A 26904-nucleotide genomic window follows, 5' to 3' on the forward strand; every position below is an offset into this window, starting at 1 on the left:
GGGATGATGGAGATTATACAGGGCTAAAGTTCCATCCACAGTCCCCGCACTGGGAAATAATTACTGATGCACAGAATCAACTCAGCATTACCAGTAGCAGTGACTCCTGCTTTGAAGACTGGTTCCTGCATTTTCCTTGCATATTCCAGGAGGAAGCATCCAAAGCATCCTGGATTTTGCTGTATTTTCACTTGCTTCTCCTGCAGCCATATTGCACCAGTGTCTGTTCCTGCTCCACCATGCTCCCTCCCTTCCCTTCACCCCTCTCAGCTCCTGAAATGAAATTACCTTAACTCTGTATGGATATTTACCAAATGAAGGAGGACAGTGGAGTGATCTCACTGGGACCAACAAGGCCACAGCCTGGGAGAAGATGAGAGTCTGCTTGGGAGGGGATAGTCAACCCAGTGGCAGGCTTTTAGATCTGTCCTCAGAAGCCAAGATTGGACTTCAGGTAGTAGCCATCAGAGGGCGCTAGACCAGAAGTTAGGATGGCAAGAAGGCCCTGCGTAAGAGATGATCTTCTACCACATAATTTTTTTGCCTTGTTTCCCTGAAATTCAGAGTCAAGTCTCATATGAACATCTGTCTCCATCTTAGGTGGTTTACAGGTGTACAACGTGCCTAAGCCAGAGGTCAGAGTGGTGCTGCTGAAAAGATGCAGCTGGATGCCCAAGGATGCTCAAGAGGATGAGAACCCTAGCTGTGGATCCAGCTGCCCCACCCATGGAAGGCCCCAGAGCTCACTGGTAATAAAGCTAATAATATCTACTTCCAAGATGCTGGTGTGATATAACCCTGTGATATAACCCTGGATGCCGATCCTCCCCTTAGGATCATCCTGAACACTTTTCCTTCCTCCCACTTCTCTTCATGGAGATCATACTGAACTTACTTCAGGACAGTGGTAGAAAGAGAGAGAAAGAAGAAGGAAGGAAGGAAAGAAGGAATTGAAGAAAGAAAAGGAAAGGAAGGGAGAGAGAAAGAGAGAGAGGGAGAGAAACAAATCAAATTCTAAGGTACCAGCTTCTTCAGGCTTCATTTGGCTTTATTGCAGTAGGAAGACTGACTGTGTGAAGGCAGGCCTTTGCCTGATGTAGAATGAAATGACCCTCTGATTTTCTTCTGCTTTATTTGCTTTGACTTCCTTCCATTTGTTGGTCATAGGGCAGGAAGGCAGGGCTATCAAAACAATCTGTGTGTTCCCAGATCTCCTGAGACAGAAGAGAACAAAAAACTGGGAACAAGAAATGCAACAGGTCTGGGGTTTCCTAAGCTCCTAGACTGAGATTTGGGGGAATTCCCAGCTGCAGTCCATGGGGTCATAAAGAGTCAGACACAACTAAGCGACTGAACAACTCAGCTGAGATGAGTTTCAATACCTTCCCCCAGATATACTGTGATTTCATAAAATCTGCCCAGACTTCACATCCTATTTGAGTTGATCCTGCTTAAACACCACCTCACTCAAGGCTTTTGAATGAGCTCAGTAATTCTGTTTCTTTCCCCTTTCTCTACTTCTGTGGCTTTTAATTTAATGTTAAATCACTAGATTTTGGTTAATTAGTTACTAGCATAGCCAAGGCTACCTGACCAATGTGCTCCCCTTCCATATGTATTTTGGTATGTGATTTTACACAATCATGCAAATCACAATGAATCAGATGCAGAGAGGCTTTTAGAACACTTTCTCAGCCATGATCTGCTCTTTGCAAGGACTCTGAGGGGCACTGGGATAGAGATTATCTTTTGACACTTAGTATCCTTTTCCACTCCTTTCTTTCCTGCCCCCTGTATTATAAGGACAAGAAAGAGAGAGAGAGAGAGAGAAACAAAAAAACATGTCTTGACTCTCTTGCAGCTAGGGTTCTGGGCAAGATTTAGATTCTGCCATTCAAATGCATGCTGTTCAAATGCACTCAGGCAAGATTTGGAATGGGGTTTCCCTGGTGGCTCAGACAGTAAAGAATCCACCTGCAATGTGAGAGACCTGGATTTGATCTCTGGGTCAGGAAGATCCCCTGGAGGGGGGCATGGCAACTTACTCCAGTATTCTTGCCTGGAGAATCCCCATGGACAGAGGTGCCTAGCAGGCTTCAGACCACGGGGTCACAAAGAGTCAGCCATGACTGAGTGACTAGCACAGCACAAGGTTTGGAAAAAGAAAGTAAGCCAAGGGAGAAAGCCATTTGAAGGCTGGAGTTACACCATCTCAAGCCAAGGAAGTATGCATGTCACCAAACCAGAAGCTCAGGGACAGAACTGACACCTACCCATCCCTGTTGCCTTCAGAGGGAGGACAGCCCTGCAGACATCTTGACCTTGGATTTCAGTCACCAAGACTGTGAGAAAATACATCTCTGCTCTTGATTGCCTCTCAATTTGTGGGACTTTGTTCCAACACCCCTGGGAAGCTAATACAGGAGGCTATTTATTGGGGGGTCATGAGAGATTCCTTACACAGGGTCTTCAGGACCTTAAGACATCACATTGTACTAGACACTTCCTTCCACTCCCAGCAGTCTTCAGAAAGAATCTCAATACAGCCCTCCCAAGGATCCCAGTGTAGCTTTAAACTGCATTCCTAAGTTTTATCCTTAAACTCTTGGAACCCTATCTAGAATAATGACACTAACTCTTCGTTCCTCAGACTTAGCAGAAATACCTCTACCCCTCAATTTGCCCCAGTGGTTCTCTCCACTTCCATCTCCGCTGTTCCAATCCCTGTATCTCAGGCTTCAGCATCAATACATGCCTTCTGTTAATTTCCTGGACTCTCTTCCTGCCAAGATGGAGATGGCATGGCACACACAGTGTTCTGATGAGGGGGATAGGGGTGTTGCTGCTGCTGGATATTGCCATTTTGGGGAGCACTCATCACAATTATCAACAAATATATTAGCAACAGATGGAGAGGCAATTCTTCAAAATGAGTCCAGTGAGTGCATGCTCTGATATATTGTCTATTAATAGAAAACTTGAGGTACAGTAAAGCCAACAGATTAAGAGACAACTGCCATTGAAAAGACAAGCCTGTCATTCATGGTTCCTAAGAGGAGGGGACACGTCATACCATTGGGGGTGACCCCGGGGAAGCATCAGGGTCAGTCACGAGACACAGGGACAAGGGAGAAAATGTGATCAAGAGCTTCTCTGGTGGTTTCTGTGGGAAGGAACAGGAGAGGCAGGGCAAGCAAGCTTAGGACTGGCTAGTCTGAATAATTTCAGGAGTTTGGGAAGAGGCAGGGCAAGCAGACTTAGGACTGGCTAGTCTGAATAATTTCAGGAGTTTCTGGGGGCACAGGACTGTCCCTGGTCATCTGGATCCTGGCACAGGGAAGCTTAGGGAAAGTGGACGGTGGCCTGGAGTGTGCAAAAGTCAAGCATCCACATACAGGAAAGAGAAGACACAGTGAATACAATGAGAAAACAAATTCACTCTGCTGGTGTGCCTTTACTAAAGATCCTAAAGCTCCAGGTGAGGTTTCTGACCCCCAAGTGTTCATCCCAAGGCCACTGAGAAGAGTGAGTTCTACACTTCATAGCCAGCTGTTCTGAGACCATTGGAGCTTTCTCACTGGCCTTCTAGAATGCTCTGTTGCCCTTCCCAACGCTCTGTTGACTCCATGCATGCTGCAGGATCCAGCAAGCCCTCCCTCCTCCTCCTCTCCAAGCCTCACTGCCCTGGTGTTCCTGCACAGCTTCACCCTGTCCTGCCCAGCACTGGCCTTGCTGAGTCTGTATCACTCTATCTCTCCTGCAGCCCTGGATACACCTTAGAACCACCTGGTAACTTTAAAAATCCCACTTTCTCCTGCAAGATGAGTCAAATAGGACTTCTAAGTTTGGCCCTTGGAATTGGCACTTTTTATAGTTCCTAGGTGATGTGCAGCCATGGCTGAGAAACACTACCCTAGACTGTGAGGTTCTTGACCACAGAGGCTCTGTGTCCTTCGGTCACCTGGCACAATGCCTGGCCTACAGCAGGTCTGCAAAATGATGGAGTCACTTTTTTGCATACAGAAGAGGAAAAAGCTACAGCTGTCTCTTGGTATCTTCAAGAGACTAGAGTCAGGACTCCCACTGATACCAAAGTCTTTGGATGTTAAAATCCCGTGTATAAAGTGGTGTAGAATTTACCACTTGGGCACACCTGTCCAAGTTTTTTTCAACTTTTAATACCTAATACAATGCAAATGCTATGTAAATAGTCATAAATACAATGTATATGTTATATAAATAGTTGCCAGCAGTGAATTCAAGTTTTGCTTTTTGACACTTTTTGGAATTTTTTTCCCCAAATGTTTTTTGATCTGAGATTGGCTGAATCTGAGAATGTGGACCCCTCAGATGCAGAAAGCTAATAGTATACCGTCAGTAAATTTGAACAAGAGTCTTCAGTGACACTCAGGGCAAAATGCAAACACTGCCCTTCTGTCTCTGACTCCCAGTTTTTTGCCCATTTTGAGGGAAGTCAAACTCCAATACTTTGGCCACTTGATGCACAGAGCTGATTCATTTGAAAAGACCCTGATGCTGGGAAAGATTGAGGGCAGAAGGAGAAGGGAATAGCAGAGGATGAGATGGTTGGATGGCATCACCGACTCGATGGACATGAGTTTGGGTAAACTCCAGGAGTTGGTGATGGACAGAGAGGCCTGGTGTGCTGCGGTCTATGGGGTCACAAAGAGTCAGACATGACTGAGTGACTGGACTGAACTGAAAGCTCCCCAGTGATGCTTTCAAACTGTGGTGCTGGAGAAGACTCTTGAGAGTCCCTCAGACAGCAAGTCCCTCAGACAGCAAGCCCCTCAGACAGCAAGCCAAAAGGAAAGAGTCAATCCTAAAGGAAACCAACCCTGAGTATTCATTGGAAGGACTGATGTTGAAGCCGAAGCTTCAAAACTCTAGCCACCTGATGTGGAGAGCGGACTCATTGGAAAATATCCTGATGCTGGGAAAGACTGAAGGCAAAAGGAGAAAGGGACCGCAGAGGATGAGATGGTTGGATGACATCACCAACTCAATGAAGATGAGTTTGAGCAAGCTCTGGGAGATAGTGATGGACAGGGAAATCCTGGAATGCTGCAGTCCATGGGGGTCTCAAAGAGTTGGACACAACTGAGCAACTGAACAAAACTAACAAGTTCCACATGTGTTAAAGACCACCACCCCTACTTGTGCTAGTGACTCTTCCTTTTCTATGAGCATCTTACAGATGATTGCATTAATCTCTGCAATTCTTCCCTCCTCTTGGGATCCATCCTTCTTGGGATGCAACTTGGCAGTGCCCAACCCCCCAGTTGGTTGGGTCTTGTGACTTTCTTTGCCCACTGAGATGGCAGCAAATGTGACACAGGTGGAGGCTGAGTGACTGGACTTTCCCTGCTCCTTCTCCTGCTCTGGCCATGCAAGGTCACATGGGGCTGACCTGCCAGAGGATGACCCATGAGCCGCTGGGCTGAGCTGTCTAGTCCATGAACCAAAGTCATGGTGTACCAGCAAGCAGCCAGGTGAACCCCAGACATGGCAGTGAGCACAGCCAATGTCACTGCAGCTGCCTAGCTGACCCTGTTGGACCTCAGTCTTAGGAGCAAGCCCTGCCTATGAAAGCTTCAGAGACCTGTGAGCTTAATTGGATGCATGTTTGTGCCATTATATTCACGTGGTTATTCATCACCCAGCATCACTGTACCAAGAGAAAATTAAATGCAATCCCTTCCCCCTACAGTTTAAATTCCCTATTTCCTCAAGCACTTTGCCCTCAGCCCTAAAGCACACTCAGCTCTTCTCCTCATACAACTCTAGTATGCTACCTCTTCCTTCAACTTCCTTTAACCTCCAGGAATTGTCTTCTTCGGGCTTCCCAGGTGGTGTTAGTGGTTAAGAACCTGCCTGCCAGTGCAGGAGACATAAGAGACATGGGTTCGATCCCTGGGTCAGGAAGCTCCCCTGGAGGAGGGCATGGCATCCCACCCCAGTATTCTTGCCTGGAGAATCCCATGGACAGAGGAGCCTGGCGGGCTACAGTCCATAGTGTCTCAAAGAGTCGGACACGACTGAGCGACCTAGGATGCATATGCTATCTCTCTGCTTTTGCTGTTAGCCAAGAGAACCCAATCTCAAAGGAGAATTAGGACCCATTCTAGGAGATGAATCCAGCCTGGTGGACAAGAAAGCAGGGCAGACACTGGGGGAGCAAATTCTTACATAAGTCTTGGATTTTGTGTAACCAGCAGATCTTGAACATTTTTAATAAAAATATAAATGCAGTTATTTAATTATGCTTATGCTTCATTGTAAACACAGCAACCAACTTGTTCTCTGAGAAAACATTTAATGAGATTCATCAGCAAACTCTTTAAATAGGAACACACAGTTAACTGTTTTGTAAACTTTTTTTAATGCAGTTAACAAAAGGCTAAGGAGATCTGTGAAGAAGGCTGAATGCCGAAGAATTGATGCTTTTGAACTGTGGTGTTGGAGAAGACTCTTGAGAGTCCCTTGGGCTTCAAGGAGATCCAACCAGTCCATTCTGAAGGAGATCAGCCCTGGGATTTCTTTGGAGGGAATGATGCTGAAGCTGAAACTCCAGTACTGTGGCCATCTCATGTGAAGAGTTGACTCATTGGAAAAGAGTCTGATGCTGGGAGGGATTGGGGGTAGGAGGAGAAGGGGACGACAGAGGATGAGATGGCTGGATGGCATCACTGACTCAATGGATGTGTGTCTGAGTGAACTCCGGGAGTTGGTGATGGACAGGGAGGCCTGGCGTGCTGTGATTCACGGGGTTGCAAAGAGTCAGACACGATTGAGCGACTGAACTGAACTGAAGGAGATCGAATGTACAGAATGGTGATTATAACTAATAATACTGTATTGTGGAGTTGAAATTTGCCAAGAAGGTAGATCTTAAATGTTCTCACTATTCACACAGTAAAAATGCAACTATGTAGATATATTCCTAAGTATTTTATTCTTTCCGTTGCAATGGTGAATGGAATTGTTTCCTTAATTTCTCTTTCTGTTTTCTCATTAGTGTATAGGAATTCAAGGGATTTCTGTGTGTTGGTTTTATATCCTGCAACTTTACTATAGTCATTGATTAGTTCTAGTAATTTTGTGGTGGAGTCTTTAGGGTTTTCTATGTAGAGGATCATGTCATCTGCAAATAGTGAGAGTTTTACTTCTTCTTTTCCAATTTGGATTCCTTTTATTTCTTTTTCTGCTCTGATTGCTGTGGCCAAAACTTCCAAAACTATGTTGAATAGTAATGGTGAAAGTGGGCACCCTTGTCTTGTTCCTGTCTTTAGAGGAAATGCTTTCAATTTTTCACCATTGAGGATAATGTTTGCTGTGGGTTTGTCATATATAGCTTTTATTATATTGAGGTATGTTCCTTCTATTCCTGCTTTCTGGAGAGTTTTTATCATAAATGGATGTTGAATTTTGTCAAAGGCTTTCTCTGCATCTATTGAGATAATCATATGGTTTTTATTTTTCAATTTGTTAATGTGGTGTATTACATTGATTGATTTGCGGATATTGAAGAATTCTTGCATCCCTGGGAGAAAGCCCACTTGGTCATGGTGTATGATCTTTTTAATGTGTTGTTGGATTCTGATTGCTAGAATTTTGTTAAGGATTTTTGCATCTATGTTCATCAGTGATATTGGCCTGTAGTTTTCTTTTTTTATGGCATCTTTGTCAGGTTTTGGTATTAGGGTGATGGTGGCCTCATAGAATGAGTTTGGAAGTTTACCTCCCTCTGCAATTTTCTGGAAGAGTTTGAGCAGGATAGGTGTTAGCTCTTCTCTAAATTTTTGGTAGAATTCAGCTGTGAAGCCATCTGGACCTGGGCTTTTGTTTGCTGGAACATTTTTGATTATAGTTTCAATTTCCGTGCTTGTCATGGGTCTGTTAAGGTTTTCTATTTCTTCCTGGTCCAGTTTTGGAAAGTTGTACTTTTCTAAGAATTTGTCCATTTCTTCCACGTTGTCCATTTTATTGGCATATAATTGTTGATAGTAGTCTCTTACGATCCTTTGTATTTCTGTGTTGTCTGTTGTAATCTCTCCATTTTTGTTTCTAATTTTATTGATTTGATTTTTCTCCCTTTGTTTGTTGATGAGTCTGGCTAATGGTTTGTCAATTTTATTTATCCTTTCAAAGAACCAGCTTTTGGTTTTGTTGATTTTTGCTATGGTCTCTTTTGTTTCTTTTGCATTTATTTCTGCTCTAATTTTTAAGATTTCTTTCCTTCTACTAACCCTGGGGTTCTTCATTTCTTCCTTTTCTAGTTGCTTTAGGTGTAGAGTTAGGTTATTTATTTGACTTTTTTCTTGTTTCTTGAGGTGTGCCTGTATTGCTATGAACTTTCCCCTTAGGACTGCTTTTACCGTGTACTAAAGACCTATACATAGAAAACTATAAAACACTAGTGAAAGAAATCAAAGAGGACACTAATAGATGGAGAAATATACCATGTTCATGGATTGGAAGAATCAATATAGTGAAAATGAGTATACTACCCAAAGCAATTTATAGATTCAATGCAATCCCTATCAAGCTACCAACAGTATTCTTCACAGAGCTAGAACAAATAATTTCACAATTTGTATGGAAATACAAAAAACCTCGAATAGCCAAAGCGATCTTGAGAAAGAAGAATGGAACTGGAGGAATCAACCTACCTGACTTCAGGCTCTACTACAAAGCCACAGTTATCAAGACAGTATGGTACTGGCACAAAGACAGAAATATAGATCAATGGAACAAAATAGAAAGCCCATAGATAAATCCATGCACATATGGACACCTTATCTTTGACAAAGGAGGCAAGAATATACAATGGATTAAAGACAATCTCTTTAACAAGTGGTCCTGGGAAATCTGGTCAACTACTTGTAAAAGAATGAAACTAGAACACTTTCTAACACCATACACAAAAATAAACTCAAAATGGATTAAAGATCTAAATGTAAGACCAGAAACTATAAAACTCCTAGAGGAGAACATAGGCAAAACACTCTCTGACATACATCACAGCAGGATCCTCTATGACCCACCTCCCAGAATATTGGAAATAAAAGCAAAAATAAACAAATGGGACCTAATTAACCTTAAAAGCTTCTGCACATCAAAGGAAACTATTAGCAAGGTGAAAAGACAGCCTTCAGAATGGGAGAAAATAATAGCAAATGAAGCAACTGACAAACAACTAATCTCAAAAATATACAAGCAACTCCTACAGCTCAACTCCAGAAAAATAAATGACCCAATCAAAAAATGGGCCAAAGAACTAAATAGACATTTCTCCAAAGAAGACATACAGATGGCTAACAAACACATGAAAAGATGCTCAACATCACTCATTATCAGAGAAATGCAAATCAAAACCACATTGAGGTACCATCTCACACCAGTCAGGATGGCTACGATCCAAAAGTCTACAAATAATAAATGCTGGAGAGGGTGTGGAGGAAAGGGAACCCTCTTAACCTGTTGGTGGGAATGTAAACTAGTACAGCCACTATGGAGAACAGTGTGGAGATTCCTTAAAAACCTGGAAATAGAACTGCCTTATGATCCAGCAATCCCACTGCTGGGCATACACACTGAGGAAACCAGAAGGGAAAGAGACACGTGTACCCCAATGTTCATCACAGCACTGTTTATAGTAGCCAGGACATGGAAGCAACCTAGATGTCCATCAGCAGATGAATGGATAAGAAAGCTGTGGTACATATACACAATGGAGTATTACTCAGCCATTAAAAAGAATACATTTGAATCAGTTCTAATGAGGTGGATGAAACTGGAGCCTATTATACAGAATGAAGTAAGCCAGAAAGAAAAACACCAGTATACTAACACATATTTAGTTAGATTTAGAAATCTAGAAATTTAGAAAGATGGTAACAATAACCCTGTGTACGAGACAGCAAAAGAGACACTGATGTATAGAATAGTCTTATGGACTCTGTTGGAGGGGGAAAGGGTGGGAAGATTCGGGAGAATGGCATTGAAACATGTAAAATATCATGTATGAAACGAGTTGCCAGTCCAGGTTCAATGCACGATACTGGATGCTTGGGGCTGGTGCGCTGGGACGACCCAGGGGGATGGTGTGGGGAGGGAGGAGGGAGGAGGGTTCAGGATGGGGAACACATGTATACCTGTGGCGGATTCATTTTGATATTTGGAAAACTAATACAATTATGTAAAGTTTAAAAATAAAATAAAATTTAAAAAAAATGCAACTATGAGTGGTGATGGATATTACCAGTTGATTGTTGAGCTGATTTCACAATGTATATGTGTATTAAATCATCATATTGTACACCTTTTAAAAATCACATTGTACAACATATTGTACTACATATATACAGTTTTTATTTTCCAGTAATACCTCAATAGAGCTGGAGGGAAAAGAAAGGCAACAATGACTAAGAAAGGAAAAAAAGAAAAGCTAATGAGATTCTATCTGCTGTCATAAATCAGAGAAAGGAAAACCATGGTCACAGCCTCCTCTCCTGTCCTTCTCTCCTGAGGAGACTTGTGTTTTCTGAGAATCTCTGCTCCTAATTTTCCTTCTGCACTTTCTGAAAAGGCACCCACTGGATGCTAAAGATGAAGGAGGGGAGGGTATCAGCCACTCACTCCTTAGTGTGTTAGTGTTCAGTGCTCTGTTCCCATACCAAGCTTGATAAAATAGGATCTTAGAGAAGAGACAAGGGTCCAGTAAGAGGTGCTTGGGGAGTGTGTGGAATGCTGCAAAACTATAGCACAGGGTCAGGACACTGTATAAGTGGGTGGTGAAGGACAAGGTGACTGCAGCGATGAAATTAAAAGACATTTACTCCTTGGCAGGAAAGTTATGACCAACCTAGATAGCATATTGAAAAGCAGAGACATTACTTTGCCAACAAAGGTCCGTCTAGTCAAGGCTATGGTTTTTCCTGTGGAAACATATGGATGTGAGAGTTGGACTGTGAAGAAGGCTGAGTGCCAAAGAATTGACGCTTTTGAACTGTGGTGTTGGAGAAGACTCTTGAGAGTCCCTTGGGCTGCAAGGAGATCCAACCAGTCAGTCCATTCTAAAGGAGATCAGCCCTGGGATTTCTTTGGAAGAAATGATGCTAAAGCTGAAACTCCAGTACTTTGGCCACCTCATGTGAAGAGTTGACTCATTGGAAAAGACTCTGATGCTGGGAGGGATGGGGGCAGGAGGAGAAGGGGACGACAGAGGATGAGATGGCTGGATGGCATCACTGACTCGATGGACGTGAGTCTCAGTGAACTCCGGGAGTTGGTGATGGACAGGGAGGCCTGGTGTGCTGTGATTCATGGGGTTGCAAAGAGTTGGACACGACTGAGCGACTGAACTGAACTGAACTGAAGGACAGGGTGTGGTGTTGGAGAAGACTCTTGAGAGTCCCTTGGACTGCAAGGAGATCCAACCAGTCCATCCTAAATGAGACCAGTCCTGGAACTGAACTGACTGACAGGGAGGAAATATGAAAAATGCGAAAGGGCTGAGGTGGAGAGGTGAGGCCGAGTGCAGAAGGGGAGGAAGGAAAGGATGGATGCAGATCCAGGAACTCAGGAGCGAGGGAACACAGAGAAGGTGGTGTGAGCTGTGGCCCGAGGCTAGGCTGTAGCGTCGGGCAGGAACTGTGGCATCAGGCAGGCCCAGCTACCCCACAGGCTCCCTGAATCTCCTTTCTTCATAGATGAAGCAGCTGAATTATTCCTATTGCCTGGTGTTCCTGTCTTGATTTTGCTTTCCAGAAGGAAAGCTGCCCAGCTTCTGAAAGGTCTTTGTCCCAAAGTCTCTCTCAGTCAGTAGGCAGGGCTCTGAGGATTCCAGCCAGAACCCTGCTTCCCAGGCCCCTGGCTTCCAGGACAGTCCTGCCAGGGGTCCTGCATCACTCAGCCTGGGCCTCCGCTTGCCTCCACCTCACCTGCTTCTGTGGTCTGAGCAGAGAAAGGATAGGGGAGGCCGAGTCCTATAAGCTAACACAGCCCTCATGAGCACCTCTTATGTCTCGGTGCTGGGAGCCCTCACTGTCCCGTCTTACACCTTCACGGCCCTGCCAGGTGGTATTACTTCTGCTATGTAACCTGCCCAAAGACACACAGCTAGTTGGGGGACCAGTTGAGACTCGGGTCTGGGGTTCCTGACTTTTACATACAAACTGGGGACCCTGATTTGCATCCTCAGCTCTGCCCAGTTTTCCCTGGCATCCTGAGGTTGTCCTTGCTCTTTCATCAGGAGCCCAGGGATTTCAACTCACTGCCCCAAGGTATTTGGTCTGGTTTTAGCCTCTGGCAGGAGATTGGAGCGCTGAGGGTCCCATCCACCATTCCCATTCTGCCTCCCAATACCAAAGGGTTTACACAGTGAGGTAGGATTCCCTGAGACACACGAGTCCTAGAGAGGCTTCGAGCCACAGCATCAGCCTGCGTGGAGTCGGGGAGGGAGATCTAGCACAGTTGTGTGGAAGAGTCGACAGATTCATCTCTGGATGATTCAGCAGCATCTCATGGATTTTTCCCCACCTGCTCACTCCAGCCCACCCTCCCACAAACCCTTGAGGGATTAGTTCCTGAAAGAACATCAGTGAATTAAGTCTTCAAGTCCACCATGATTGGACTTGGCTTTACAGCCAACAGCGGCTATATATTGGCAGCTATAAAGGTGCCATTGGCATGGACTGCAGTGGACTGTCAATCATTGCTGGGTTGTACCCTGGACTCATGGTCCTAACTTGGTTGGATACCACATGCCGGGGGTTGACTCAGAACACCAAGGCCCAGGTTCTCTAAAGCAGGGTCTGTCCTCTGCTTCTTACCAAGCCTCCCAGGGGATTCTGATAAGACCAGAGTCAGAAAGCCACTGACAGGGAACTATCTCCATAGACCAGCAGTGTCAGGCTCAACTGGGAGCAGTGAGAAATGCAGAGTCCCAGATCCAACTCAATCTACTGAATCAGTTTAAGAATCTGCCCTGACTCCTCATGAAAGCTTGAGAAGCCCGGGTGAGGAAAGGCTTTAGCAGATTACTGATGATTGATGTCTAGCTCACCAAGCATACTCTATCTCACTTGATCCCATGACAATCAGGAAGGTGGGTACCATTTTGTCTGTTTTACTGAAGAAGACATGGAGGCTTTGAGAGGTGAGTGTGAGTGACTTTTCTGAAGCCCTTAGGTTCACAGGTTGGGGGGCAGGGGTGGGAGACTCAGAGCCTCCACCCCTGTATCCCATTCCCACTTCTGCCCTGTCATTCTCACACCAGGATGTGGACAATGATGTCTTCGGATGTGAAACCTTCAGACACGTTGGACTCGACTCACCACGGCAGGACACAGACCAGAAACTTACACAGGTGGCTGTTCACCAGGATTGAAACAAAAAAGGCTTTCTAGTCAACCCCAAAATACAACTCACCAGGACCCGCCCCCCGCACCCACCCAGATTCCCAGAGCCTCAAAATTGCCACTGAAACAGTCTCTAGAAAGCATTCATAACAGGCTTACCATGTTCGTCCAGCAATATGTTGTCTGGCTTGATGTCTCTGCAAGAGAAAACAGAGAAGCTGAAAATATGATTCCTTGAGTGCATGGAGGAGCACATGTCAAACATGACAGCTGGGGACAGATACCTGACAACACCCAGTGTGCTTGTATCTCCCCCAGCGTGAAGGCTCAGACAGCAAGCAGGACGGTTATTATTATTACGAAAGCAGAGCCCCGTGCTCTTACTTTTCTCTTCCTGGAACTGCAAGTGGATTGTGTGAGTATGTTTTTTCCTGAATTTTTAATGATGTCTGGCCAGTTGACTCCCAGAAGTGACTGCTCACTGAGCGCTGGGTCTCTTCGGTGGGTACAGACAATTTTGCTTCCTGGTGGAATTTAGCCCTCCCTCCTTGGTAGGTACTAACCTCCCAGGTTTAATGTCCTTTGTTCCATAGACCTGGGAATTGCAGCTCTAGGAGGGTCAGTAACTTGTCCGGGTCAGAGATGGACCACAGCCTCTGCTAGTTTTTGTATGATCTCAGGAGATGGGACATTTATTATACAGAAGTGAACGGAGCATGCGTTTCTAAAATCTGTGATTTTAATATGGAGCTTCAGAAAGCACATGTATGTTCATGATGAGTACATCAGGGTTGAAGGTGTCAATTTAGTTTCTTGAAAGATCACATCCAGCAATCAACCAGTTTTTGCAGTTTGTGAGCTTAGGAGGTTTTCTGCATTTTTAAAGGATTGTAAAAAGCAAAACAAGACACACACGTAGCACACGAAGCAAAAATGAAAAGAAATGTATCACACACACTGATGTGGCCCTTAAAATCTGAAATAGTTATTATCTGGTCCTTTTAGAAGGTTGCTGATCCGGTTTAGGGCTTCCCTGGTGGCTCAGATGGTAAAAAAAATCTGCCTGTAATGCGAGAGACCCAGGTTGATCCCTGGGTCAAGAAGATCCCCTGGAGAAGGGAATGGCAACCCAGTCCAGTATTCTTGCCTGGAGAATTTCATGGACAGATGAGCCTAGCGGGCTATAGTCCATGGGATCGCAGAGTCCGACACAGCTGAGCAACTAACACTTTCACTTTTAGGGTAACAGTGGGCCATGTGCAGCAAAATCTGAGCTAGGCAGTTTCTGAAAAATTCAGCTCTCCTCATCTTTAAAGCAAAGGGCCCCCAACTCAAAGCTGGGCTTTTTAAAGGCAGGGGCTTTGCTTTCTTCACTTTTTGTACCTCCAGCGTGGTGCCTGTAACCAGCAGACACTGTCAGAGAAAAACCAGGACAGTAGTTAAAACACTTAAGATAGATTTTATTCAACAGCAATCCCCAAAGGGGAAAAGGGATCTGAGCATAGAACTGGGCTTCATTCCAAACACAGTGTGGACAAGTGGGAATTTGAAGCTGAGGAGGTAGGGGTTGGTGGATGGAAAGTCACTAACTTTTCATCAGTATTCTTGCTGAGGGCAGTCCAGGGCATCAAACGACTTGGGGGATGAGCAACCTGATCAGAGGATGATGAGTTTGGGAGGATGTTGGATTATGGCTAAACCGACTTAGTGAAGGTAAGAGTGACAGTCGCTCAGTTGTGTCTGACTCTTTGTGACCCCATGGACCATATAGTCCATTGAATTCTCCAGGCCAGAATACTGGAGTGGGTAGCTGTTCCCTTCTCCAGGGGATCTTACCAATCTGGTGAACGAATTCTGGTCTTCCACATTGCAGGCGGATTCTTTACCAGCTGAGCCACCAGGAAAGTCCAAGAATACTGGAGTTGGTAGCCTATCCCTTCTCCAGCAGATCTTCCTGACCCAGGAATCGAACTGGGGTCTCCTGCATTGCAAGCAGATTCTTTACCATCTCAGCTATCATGGAAGCCCCTAAACTGACTTAGTAGGTTTTTACTAAGACTGAACAATGCATAAACCGACATGGAAGTCCAAAAGATGATGCCTGGTTTCAAAAGAACTCAGAAGAGCCTGAGCAGAGATTTAGAGAGAAGAGAATCTTTATCAACACACAGGAAACAGGGAAGAATGAATGTGAGGGAAACACAGCCTTGGAGAAACTGAGTTGACACTTTCAGCTCTGATTTACACACCATTAGCAAGCATACACTTTCCAAAGTGTTGTATTAAAGCCATAGATTTTAGAAATGCAAGCCCCACTCACCCATTTAGAGTCAATGTCAAATCCTTTGAGACTAATGATGGCTTTCTTTGAAATAAAAAGTGACTGCTCCAGAGTTTATTAAATAGCAATTCTACCAGAAAACACAACGTGGTTATTTGGAACCATATGAGGCAATGTCTGCGGCTTTGGGGGAAGAAAGAAACACTCAATCCATATATTGAAATTTTCATTTTATTGTGACTTTTCCCACCATGAATATTGATGGGTATTAAACCATGAACTCCATGCTGCCAAGTTCACCAACATTCCTGGTGAACAGAGATGGGTTGTTAATGGATCCCCCAGGGGAAGGATGAACTTGAGAACTCACACAATTAAAACAAAAGGCAGAAGACCTGGAGTCAAGCGTTTGTGGCTCAAATCAGCAAACACTTGGCCCCTGTCTAGGGCCTACCTAGAGGGCCCTAGGAGGGTTGCTTCAAGAAAGGTGAGAAAAGGGAAAATAGATACTTGTTAAGAATGAAAACAGCAGCGAATGTGAAAGAGCATCCTTTCTTTAAGGTGTCACTGGACTAGGGTGACCTTGTCTGGGGCCTGGAGATCTCAGAAGAGGTAGCCATGGACCAGGAGCCTGGACCCGAACGGCTGCAAGGTCCTTGACCTGAATTGCTGCCTCCCCTGAGGCTGAGCATGCCCTGTCTTGGGGTTTTCTGACCACCCCTCTCCAGTCCTTCTTTCTTCATCCTTCATCTCCTCCTTCAATCCCTTCCTTTTCCTTCTGGGGACATTCCTCAAGTGCTTCTTCCTGGCAGATCTTGGCAGACAGCCTGACCTGCAGAGGCTCCAGACATAGTCCCTCCCCTCCAGAAGCTCAGACTCAGTGGGAAGGGGAGGGGAGACACGAAGGTGGGAGGCTCAGAAGCCACAGTACGGACCAGCTATGGAGCCCAGGGAAGAGGGAACGGCTGGCTGGGGATCACATGGACCAGTGGGGACCAGGGTGGCAGAACCAAGAAAAGATGGGGCAGTGGTGGCAGGACTAAGGAGAGGCGACTGGCATAGGTGGGTGAATAGTATCCTCCCAGAATTCAGAATACTTAGGACCTCAGAATGTGATGCTATTTTGAGTCACGGCCTTTGCTCCTCCAAGGAATTAGTTAAGGATCTCAAGATGAAATCGCCCTGAGTTTGGGGCTGTCTGTCATCTTAGGAAGGAGACAGGGGTTTGGTCACAGACACAATGAGGAGAAGAGGCCACGTCTAGACAGAGGCAGAGTCTGGAGTGATGTGGCCACAAGCCAAGGAGAACCAGGAGCTCCCAGAAGCTGGAAGAAGAAGGCAAAGATTCTCTCCCAGAGCCTCTGGAGAAGGCTGGCCCCATGGGCACCTGAATTTCAGCCTTCTGGCCAGAACTGTGAGGTCACAGATTTACATGTTTTGAAGCCACCAATTTTGTGAGAATTTGCTGCAACAGCCACAGGAAGCTACATGCCTAATGGAGCAGAAAGAGAGCTTACGGAGGAGGTGGGTAAATGTCAAGCTCCAACCAGAGTCCCCCAGTGACCATGGTGTGACCTTGGATAGGACCACCGTCCATTAGAGCCCATCAGAAGGTCCCTGTTTGTGGTCTCTTACATCCTGAGAACCAAACAGGGGCAGAAGTATGAGTGACTTGGCTTTCTAGGTGGCGCTAGTGGTAAAGAACCCACTTGCCAATGCAGAGGACATAAGGGACGCAGGTTCGATCTCTGGGTCAGGAAGACCCCCTGGAAAAGGAAATGGAAACCCACTCCAGTGTTCTTGCCTGGAGAATCACCATGGACAGAGGAGCCTGGTGGGCTACAGTCCATGGGGTTGCAGACTCGGACATGACTGAAGGGACTTAGCATGCACGAGTGACTTGGTAAACTAGACCCCACGGCTCCAAGGAAAGAGGGTGTTCTGTCTGGGTGAGTACTACTCAGGAGCAACCTTCCAGAGTCCCCACGCCCACCCCTCTTGCTGTTGGGGTGAACTCCCTGTACCTCGGCTTCCCTTGTGGTGTGGACAAACCATCTGACACATGCTCTGCATCGGCTCTCAGCACACAGGGGAGTCAGCGATCCTCAAGCGTCCCCTCCACGGTCCCTGGGGCCACGACAGTGGACAAGACAGAACCAGTCAAATGGAGCTCGCTTCTAGGAGGCGGACAGGAGTGAAAAATGGACACAACCCCAAGTTGGGACAAGTACTCTGAGAAGAACAAATCAGGGTCTAGAAAGGAGACCTGCTTTGGGTAGGCGGCCATGGAAGGGCTTTCAGAAGATGTGGCATTAGGTTGACATCTGAATGGCAAGAAAGAGAAAGTCTGATATGACCCGGGAGCAAGCTCTCATTTTGCTGATAAAGGCATAGAAGGCTGAGGGGGTGAATGGTTTACACCTGTGACATCCATCCAGCTGAGGGGACAAGACAAAGGTGGCAGGGTCATTCCAATGATTGCAGGCTATCAGACTCATCCTGGCAGGCCTGAATACAGGAGCCTCCCTTGCCGGCCATCCTGTGCGAGCAGCTACATGGCAGGGGCCTGCAGGCACTTCTAGAAACTGAGTGTCAGCAAGGAAACAGGGACTTCACTCCTGTAGCCACCAGGGACAGAATTCTGTCAACAACCAGGAGACCTTGGGACAGATCCAGAAAGATCCAGAAAGGAAGGCAGCCCAGTGGGCTCCAGGATCGAAAGCTTGTGACACCCTGAGCAGAAGGGCCAGCTAAGCTGTGCACCAACTCCTGATCCCTGGGAAACTGAGGAAATAAATGTGAAAAGCCGCCCCTTTAGTAGAAACTTGTTCTGCCGTGATAAAAGACTGCTACGAGAGCTATATGATCTTGGACAGCATACTCTGAGCCTCGCTTGCCTAATCCGGAAAATGGGAATGATGGTTCCTATCTGACAGTGGCTGGGGGGGTGTATACACAGAGGTGCTATCATGGGAGGCTTAGTGGGGCTCCCGGTGCATAAGTCGTGCTGAAATAAACAACAATGCGGGTTCTATCATGTTCTTTAAAGGGAGCTTCTTAAGCTTTTACAAATGAATTAGGTCTCTTTCATTGGAAACTCACCAGGCAGACTCTTGCAAAGCCTTACAGAGCAGCCGGGAGCCTGAGTCATTCAGGATTTAATAAGAATAGCATTTATGGGCAAAGCATCTTATCGGAACCTCTAGGTTAGCGGGTTCCAGGGCCATTTCCTCCGGTTCTATTTTTCACATTGATTGTATCTCGGCTCAAGCACGTCATCCAGCTGAAAATTAGCCCGTGTGTTTGGAAAGGGCATCAGAAGCACTGTGTGGATGGGCAAGTTTGTGACGATGTTTTCTGAGGACAGACCTATAATTTCAGAGCTGGGCAAAATGACACTTTGATGGAAAGTGTGCTTGCAAAGGCTATAAAACCCGGTTTTGCTTTTGAATTATCCCCCAGCCCCCCAATAAAACAAACCATAAAATGTCAGCCGGGCTATTTTAAAAAAACAGCACAGAAGTGGCTCTGATTCAGACTGCAAAAAAGGGCCATGGGGACATATCTGCACGTGTCCCTTTGCAGGGGGTCTCTGAGTGTCTGCAATCTTATGCAGCAATAAAGACAAATGAAAACCTGCTGGAAAAGGAACCACGTCTGTGAAATGAACATCTGTGGATATTTTACCCCTAGGGAAAGAACATGCTGTTGACATCACGGAGGAGTAAAGGGAGATGGACAGGAGAGGCCATGTTTCTATCCCAAATCTGCTGGTCCTGAAGTCTTGGCACAATGCCCAGGGTAGAGCCTCAGTTTCCCCATCTATAAACTGGATAATAACATGCACTCCAGGTAGTTATGGCGAGGATGTTTTCATCCTGCTCACTGTTAAAGCACCCAAAAGCGTCCCAGGTGACTCAGTGGTAGAGGATCCTCCTGCAATGCAGGAGATGTGGGTTTGATCCCTGAGTCTGGAAGCTCCCCTGGAGAAGGCAATGGCAACCCACTCCAGTATTCTTGGCTGGAGAATCCCATGGACAGAGGAGCCTGGTGGGCTACAGTCCATGGGGTCTCAAAAGAATCGGACATGACTTAGCGACTAAACAGCAACAAAGTACCTAAATCTACATCCTAACTATTACAGGAACGTTATCATGTTCTGAAACACAGATTTGACGGTGTCAGTCATCTGGTCCAGAAAGTTCCGTATTTCTTCACTGCTCTCCAAGGGGGTCGCATGTAGAGCATTACAGGCAGGACTGGGGACCGAATGAAGGATGGCCAGTTCTGAGCACAGACAAGACCTCTATTTGATTAGGGAGCCAACTTCAGGTTGTTGGACTTAGGAGGCAACTCTTGGCATCTTCCTTCAGGCTGGCTGAGTACTAGATGTTTCTGTCCAATGTCAGTGGGGATTTATGAGAGCAACCAGCCCAGTGCCAGGCCCACAGGATACAGACTTGTGGTTAATAACATAGGGTTGGGCTATCAGATTGGGCACCAGGGAATAGGCTGCAGGCAGTGACCAAGCTGGGGTTAAAATGCTGGGATTCACCTTGGCTGTAGACCTCGGTGGCCAGCTGGCATCCATTCAGCAGAAAGACGATGGGGGACGGGCGGATGAGCTTGGTTCTTGCATTTTGGGGAAGGCTATGGACTGTCCTTCCACAAACTGGGTACCAAGACTGCAACCAGGCATCATTGTTACCAGTTAGATTTCACTTCTGTCTCTCATCTCTCCCCTGCTTCCTGTGGAAAGCAGGGACCATGTACAGACCTCAGCCCCCAACACAATGCCTTCATGTTAGCAGAAGTCCTGATACTGTTAAGATCTGCAGTTCACGGAGAGCTTCCTGTGAGCCAGGCACCCTGTGGGCGGGTCACGAGGGTTTCAAGAGGGGTGTAGCTTCTCTGGATCAGGTGCTGTGGTGTCACTTTCTCTGTCACCTCTCTCAATTCCGACCCAACTCTGAGAGGCAGGTATCACTCACTACTCATATTTTATTATGAAGAAAGAAGTATTTACAGAGGGTCAAAGGTCACATGTCAATAGACAAGACTCATTCTCATCTCGCCTCTAGACCAATGTTCTCTACCTGGGGGAGAAACTCAAGAAGAAAATGAATTCGAGTTCAAGAATCTCAACTAGGCAGTACTAATTCAAGGAGCAGGCTTAAATAATCTGATTTGATAAATAAAATTATGTCACTTGGATTTCAGGATATGTTTCTTTATTACAACATCCAAGTACAAGGTTGTATTTGTTTTTTCAGTTCAGTTCAGTTCAGTCGCTCAGTTGTGTCCGACTCTTTGCGACCCCATGAATTGCATCATGCCAGGCCTCCCTGTCCATCACCAACTCCCGGACTTCACTCAAACTCACGTCCATTGAGTTGGTGATGCCATCCAGTCATCTCATCTTCTGTCGTCCCCTTCTCCTCCTGCCCTCAATCCCTCCCAGCATCAGGGTCTTTTCCAATGAGTCAACTTTTTGCATGAGGTGGCCAAAGTATTGGAGTTTCAGCTTCAGCATCAGTCCTTCCAGTGAACACCAAGGACTGATCTCCTTTAGGATGGACTGGTTGGATCTCCTTGCAGTCCAAGGGACTCTCAAGAGTCTTCTCCAACACCACAGTTCAAAACCATCAATTCTTTGGCACTCAGCTTTCTTCATAGCCCAACTCTCCCATCCATACATGACCACAGGAAAAACCATAGCCTTGACTAGATGGATCTTTGTTGGCAAAGTAATGTCTCTGCTTTTCAATATGCTATCTAGGTTGGTCATAACTTTCCTTCTAAGGAGTAAGCGTCTTTTAATTTCATGGCTGCAGTCACCATCTGCAGTGATTTTGGAGTCCAAAAAATAAAGTCTGACACTTTTTCCACTATTTCCCCATCTATTTCCCATGAAGTGATGGGACCGGATGCCATGATCTTCGTTTTCTGAATGTTGAGCTTTAAGCCAACTTTTTCACTCTCCTCTTTCACTTTCATCAAGAGGCTTTTTAGTTCCTCTTCATTTTCTGCCATAAGGGTGGTGTCATCTGCATATCTGAGGTTATTGATATTTCTCCTGAAAATTTTGATTCCAGCTTGTGCTTCTTCCAGCCCAGCGTTTCTCATGATGTACTCTGCATATAAGTTAAATAAGCAGGGTGACAATATACAGCCTTGACGTACTCCTTTTCCTGTTTGGAAACAGTCTGTTGTTCCATGGCCAGTTCTAACTGTTGCTTCCTGACCTGCATACAGGTTTCTCAAAAGGCAGGTCAGGTGGTCTGGTATTCCCATCTCTTGAAGAATTTCCCACAGTTGATTGTGATCCACACAGTCAAAGGCTTTGGCATTGTCAATAAAGCAGAAATAGATGTTTTTCTGGAACTCTTTCTTTTTCCATGATCCAGCGGATGTTGGCAATTTGATCTCTCATTCCTCTGCCTTTTCTAAAACCAGCTTGAACATCTGGAAGGTCACGGTTCACGTATTGCTGAAGCCTGGCTTGGAGAATTTTGAGCATTACTTTACTAGCGTGTGAAATGAGTGCAATTGTGTCGTAGTTTGAGCATTCTTTGGCATTGCCTTTCTTTGGGGTTGGAATGAAAACTGACCTTTTCCAGTCCTGTGGCCACTGCTGAGTTTTCCAAATTTGCTGGCATATTGTGTGCAGCACTTTCACAGCATCATCTTTTAGGGTTTGAAATAGCTCAATTGGAATTCCATCACCTCTACTAGCTTTGTTTGTAGTGATGCTTTCTAAGGCCCACTTGACTTCACATTCCAGGATATCTGGCTCTAGGTGAGTGATCACACCATTGTGATTATCTTGGTCATGAAGATCTTTTTTGTAGAGTTCTTCTGTGTATTCTTGCCACCTCTTATTAATATCTTCTGCTTCTGTTAGGCCCATACCATTTCTGTCCTTTATCGTGCCCATCTTTGCATGAAATATTCCCTTGGTACCTCTAATTTTCTTGAAGAGATCTCTAGTCTTTCTCATTCTGTTGTTTTCTTCTATTTCTTTGCATTGACCCAAATGGCTTTACTAGTCCATCCTAAAGGAAATCAATCCTGAATATCCATTGGAAGGATTGATGCTGAAGCTGAAACTCCAGTAATTTGGCCACCTGATGCAAAGAACCAACTTATTGGAAAAGACCCTGATACTGGGAAAGATTGAAGGCAGAGGAGAAGGGGATGATGGAAGATGAGAGTTGGATGGCATGATAGACTCAATGAACATGAATTTGAGCAATCTCTGGGAGATGGTGAAGGACAGGGAAGCCTGGTGTGCTGCAGTCCATGGGGTTGCAAAGAGTCGGACACGATTTGGTGACCGAACAACAACAACAAATGGCTTTACAAAGCATCCATCTGTCCCTTCTTACATAAACCCCTTTAATGGCCCTCTGGTGCCTGCAGCACTAGTGGCCAGACTTTAGGATTCCATATTCTAACGTCATCTCAAAAATAAAAAGTGAATGCTGAGATGTAGTTGTCAAATATTCAACCCATCAACTGAAGGCATCAAAGAAAACCAGCAAGCTCTACCACTATACTGTACACAAAGAGGGAAAGAGGAGCCTTGAAGTTATGAGGACACAGTTTCAGAGTAAGACCCAATCCTGGAGATGTGTTTATTATTTTTTAAAATTTATTTTATTGAAGTATAGTTGATTTAGAATGCTGCTGTAACAAATCACTACAAACTTAGTGACTCGAAGCAGATTTTCCTCTTACAGTCCAAAAATGCATCTTCAGGGCTAAAAGCTGGTGTCAACAGGACTGAGTTCCTCTGGGAGGCTCTAGGGAGAACCTGCTCCCTTGACTTTTCATCTTCTAGCGAGGCCTCTGTTCCTTGACTGTGGCCCCTCCCTGTCACATCTACTACTGACGCTGACTCCCCCTGTCTGTCTTATAAGGACATTTCCGGCTATATTGGACCCACCTAGATAATCCAGGATAATTTTCCCAGCTCATAATCCTTAACATAAACATATGTACAAAGACTTTTTTTTTTTTCTATGTAAGCTATTGTGTTCACAGATTTGGGGGGATTTGGACGTGACACCTTTACAGGAGGAATGATTCAGCCTACACTGCGTGTGTGCTTAGTCACTCAGTCATGTCTGACTCTTTGTGACCTCAGGAACCATAGCCCACCAGGCTCCTTTGTCCATGGGATTCTCCAGGCAAGAATATTGGAGTGGGTTGCAATTTACTACTCCAGGGGATCTTCCTGACCCAGGGATCAAACTCGGGTCTCCTGCATTGCAAGTGGATTCTTTACTGGCTGAGCCACAAGGGAAGCCCATTCAGTCTACATCATGTCCCCCCCAGCTTCAGAGTTGAAGTTCTAATCCCCAGTACCTCAAAATGTGACCATACTTGCAGATACAATCTTTCAAGAGATGATTAAGTTAAAATGAGGTCACTGGGGTGGCCCTAATCTAATCTGACTGGGTCCTTACAAGAAGAGGCAATGAGGACCCAGACACACACAGAGGGACGACTGTGTGCAGACACAGGGGGAAGGTGGCCATCTGTAAGAAGAGACCGACCCTGCTGTTCACTGACCTTGAACTTCCAGCCCCCAGAATCATGAGAAAATAAACTTCTGTTTAAGCTGCTTAGTCTGTCGAACTCTGTATGTAGCCCAAGAAAACTAGTATCATCCTTATCTTACTGGACCACAAAACAGAGGCTGAGAGCAGTTAAACCTTTTCTCCAGGTCACAGAGTCCAAGATGGAAACTGGATGTACCAGTTAGAGACCCAAGACTTGATTTTAAGGCATGGAAACAATTTTTACAGTGTACACACAGTCTAGCCAGTCAGTTCTTTCTTACATCTGGCCTAAAACCCCATGGAGCAACTCAAATCATTTTCTTCTCCTTTGGGAGAGAAAGTGCATCCAGTCAAGCCATGTTTCAGGCTTGTTGTTTTTCCTTTAATCCTGCAAAGAACAAACAGCAGCATGGTTGACATTGATTAATTCTGTTCAAATGCTGGGCCACTCCACGGGGCCTGGATGTAAACTTGGCTACTAAGGCAATTGCATTTGGCTAATTATTCCCAAGTGTATCTTGTGGAGAATTCAAGGCTCTCAGGATTCACAAACACATTCAGGGATGAGCTGGGTTCAGTTAATTCCTTCATGGATGGATGAGCCTAGCAACACACCTCCCTAGACAAGGGGCTTCCTTCCTACACAGGCCAGGAAGGGTCCATGAAGTCCTCACAGAACCACCCAGGTCAGTCTTATTTTCTTTCTAGTTTCTCTAAGAATACTAGATTGAAAAGGTCTGTCCATGAATCAGTCTGTGAACTCCTCAATGCAGGATTCACTGCAGAGCATATGGAAAACTATAAAAGTGTATAGAAGGATAGGATGCTGGCCCTGCAGTGACCGCAGGACCACCTGTGATGATGAATAAAGCTTTGAAGCCCTTTATACGTGAACTCTTCTACTGCCTGGGTCTCAGTTTTCCTCATCTGTAAAATGTGGATGAAATGAAATAATGTATGTAAAGGATCTAGCTCAGTTCCTAGCATACAGTAGACGCTCAAAAAATATGACTGCTTCCTCCACCTCGACTCAGTACTATTGCACAGGGAATTTAGAGGGAACAGGATGAAGCAGGAAGGGAGACAGAAGAGCTGACCTCAAAAATGATTATGACTATTCTGCACATATGTGCACACAACTCATGAAACTCCTTCTGTATACATACATGCTATTGTACAGCTCACAAACCCCACACTGCAATTTGTTTAACCCACATGACAGCCTTAGAGAATCAGCATTATTTTCTTTTTATGGACAAGGAAACTGAAGCCTTGAAGAGAGATGAAGTGACTTCCCCTGGTCAAAGTTAAAGTGGCAGCAGCAGGATTTGAATCCAGCTCTCCTGATGCCCAGTGCTCTTTCCATTTCCTGAGTGGCCAGGCACCCTGACCGCATACTGTGTGCATGCTGTACCACCAGGACCTAGAACACAAGCTACCACAAAGAACACACTGGGTAAACAATTGTTTGGATACTTGAGTGGGTGAAGGCCCAGCATCCAGGACTGCCTGTCCTGTGATTCCTCTTCTTCTATTTCTCAAGGTTGGTCCACAGTCTACAGAGTTCCTCTGAGCAAGGCAGCTACTCGGGACACACCCTAGACCAGTCACAGAGTCCCAGGCCAGGGAACCTGCCTTCCCACCAGCTCCAGTGGGTTTCTGATGCCTCCTCAGGCTTGAGAGCCTTGCTCTGCTCAGGGACATGATGGATATCTGAGTTGTCTGTCCCATCACACCTTCCACCACAGTGGGAGGCTGCATTCAGGAGAGGAATTTTCCAGAATTCTCAGTCTCCAATCCCTGGCTTGTAGGCATCGCTTCATTAAAACACAGGGCCCAGTAATGGGCTCCGGTTCCTGTGGGAATCAGTTAGGACTGTGTTATAGCTACTGAGTCCCGTGGGCCCCCTCGGGGGCAGGTCTGTTTGGTTTGATTGGTGTGATGAGGGTAGGGGGAGGGCAGAACCACTTCTCCACTCACAGCGTGGATCTGTGTGCAAGAGGGAGCCAAGCAGGTTCATTTAGCGGGTTCTAAAGCCACCAGACATGGCAGGTACTGATCAGCTGGCAAAGGAAGGAAGCAAAAGAGACCTGACAGCCACCCAGCCACCGCTGATGGCAGGGCCCAGACTGGAACCACAAATGGAGGAGATTTCCCTTCTCTGATTTTACTAGGAATGTGGGAGGCCTCGTTAGAAAGCGGAGTCTGTGTGGAGCATTACAGAGAATTAATATTTTAAGAGTTGCTATTTTCAGGGCCCAGTCTCTCTGGAAGTATTTCATCCAAGGGAGTGTGCTGCCAAAATGTGTAAGAGTCACCGCGTTCCAGCCTGTCAACACTGAAGGGACCTCAGGTCTATCTGAAACAAACTAGCCCCGGGTATGGCAACTTTGCTCAGCCTCAGTTTTCCTCACCTGTAAAGTGGGACAAACATCAAGTCTACCTCTGAGGGTTGTTGTGAGGATTCAGTGCAATGATGTGTACAAAAGAATTAGCTCAGGTTTGGTCCATGGTGAAGTTCGAGTTAATACATCCAAAAAAATTTAAAGTACTTAATTTAGAAATAAGAAAATCTTGGTTGGGAGAAGGGGAAATTCTATAGAAAGCGGAAGAACTGAGACCAGGTCGGAAAGCTGGAGTCTCCTCGCTACAAGTTGTTGAGCTTTACATT

At 45.7% G+C, this 26904-nt stretch overlaps 1 protein-coding gene across 3 annotated transcripts in view; it reads right to left on the reverse strand.

Moving 5' to 3' along the window:
• Positions 1-26904, reverse strand: part of STK32B (serine/threonine kinase 32B) — a 407299-nt gene that overhangs the window by 76841 nt on the left and 303554 nt on the right. For all 3 annotated transcript variants that reach the window (XM_070791788.1, XM_070791787.1, XM_070791789.1), the window contains one exon: positions 13545-13582. In XM_070791788.1, coding sequence (XP_070647889.1) covers positions 13545-13582 — 38 coding nt within the window. The remainder of the gene's footprint in view (positions 1-13544; positions 13583-26904) is intronic.

The sequence above is a fragment of the Bos indicus genome, chromosome 6 (assembly GCF_029378745.1).
Source record: "Bos indicus isolate NIAB-ARS_2022 breed Sahiwal x Tharparkar chromosome 6, NIAB-ARS_B.indTharparkar_mat_pri_1.0, whole genome shotgun sequence".
NCBI lineage: Eukaryota > Metazoa > Chordata > Mammalia > Artiodactyla > Bovidae > Bos > Bos indicus.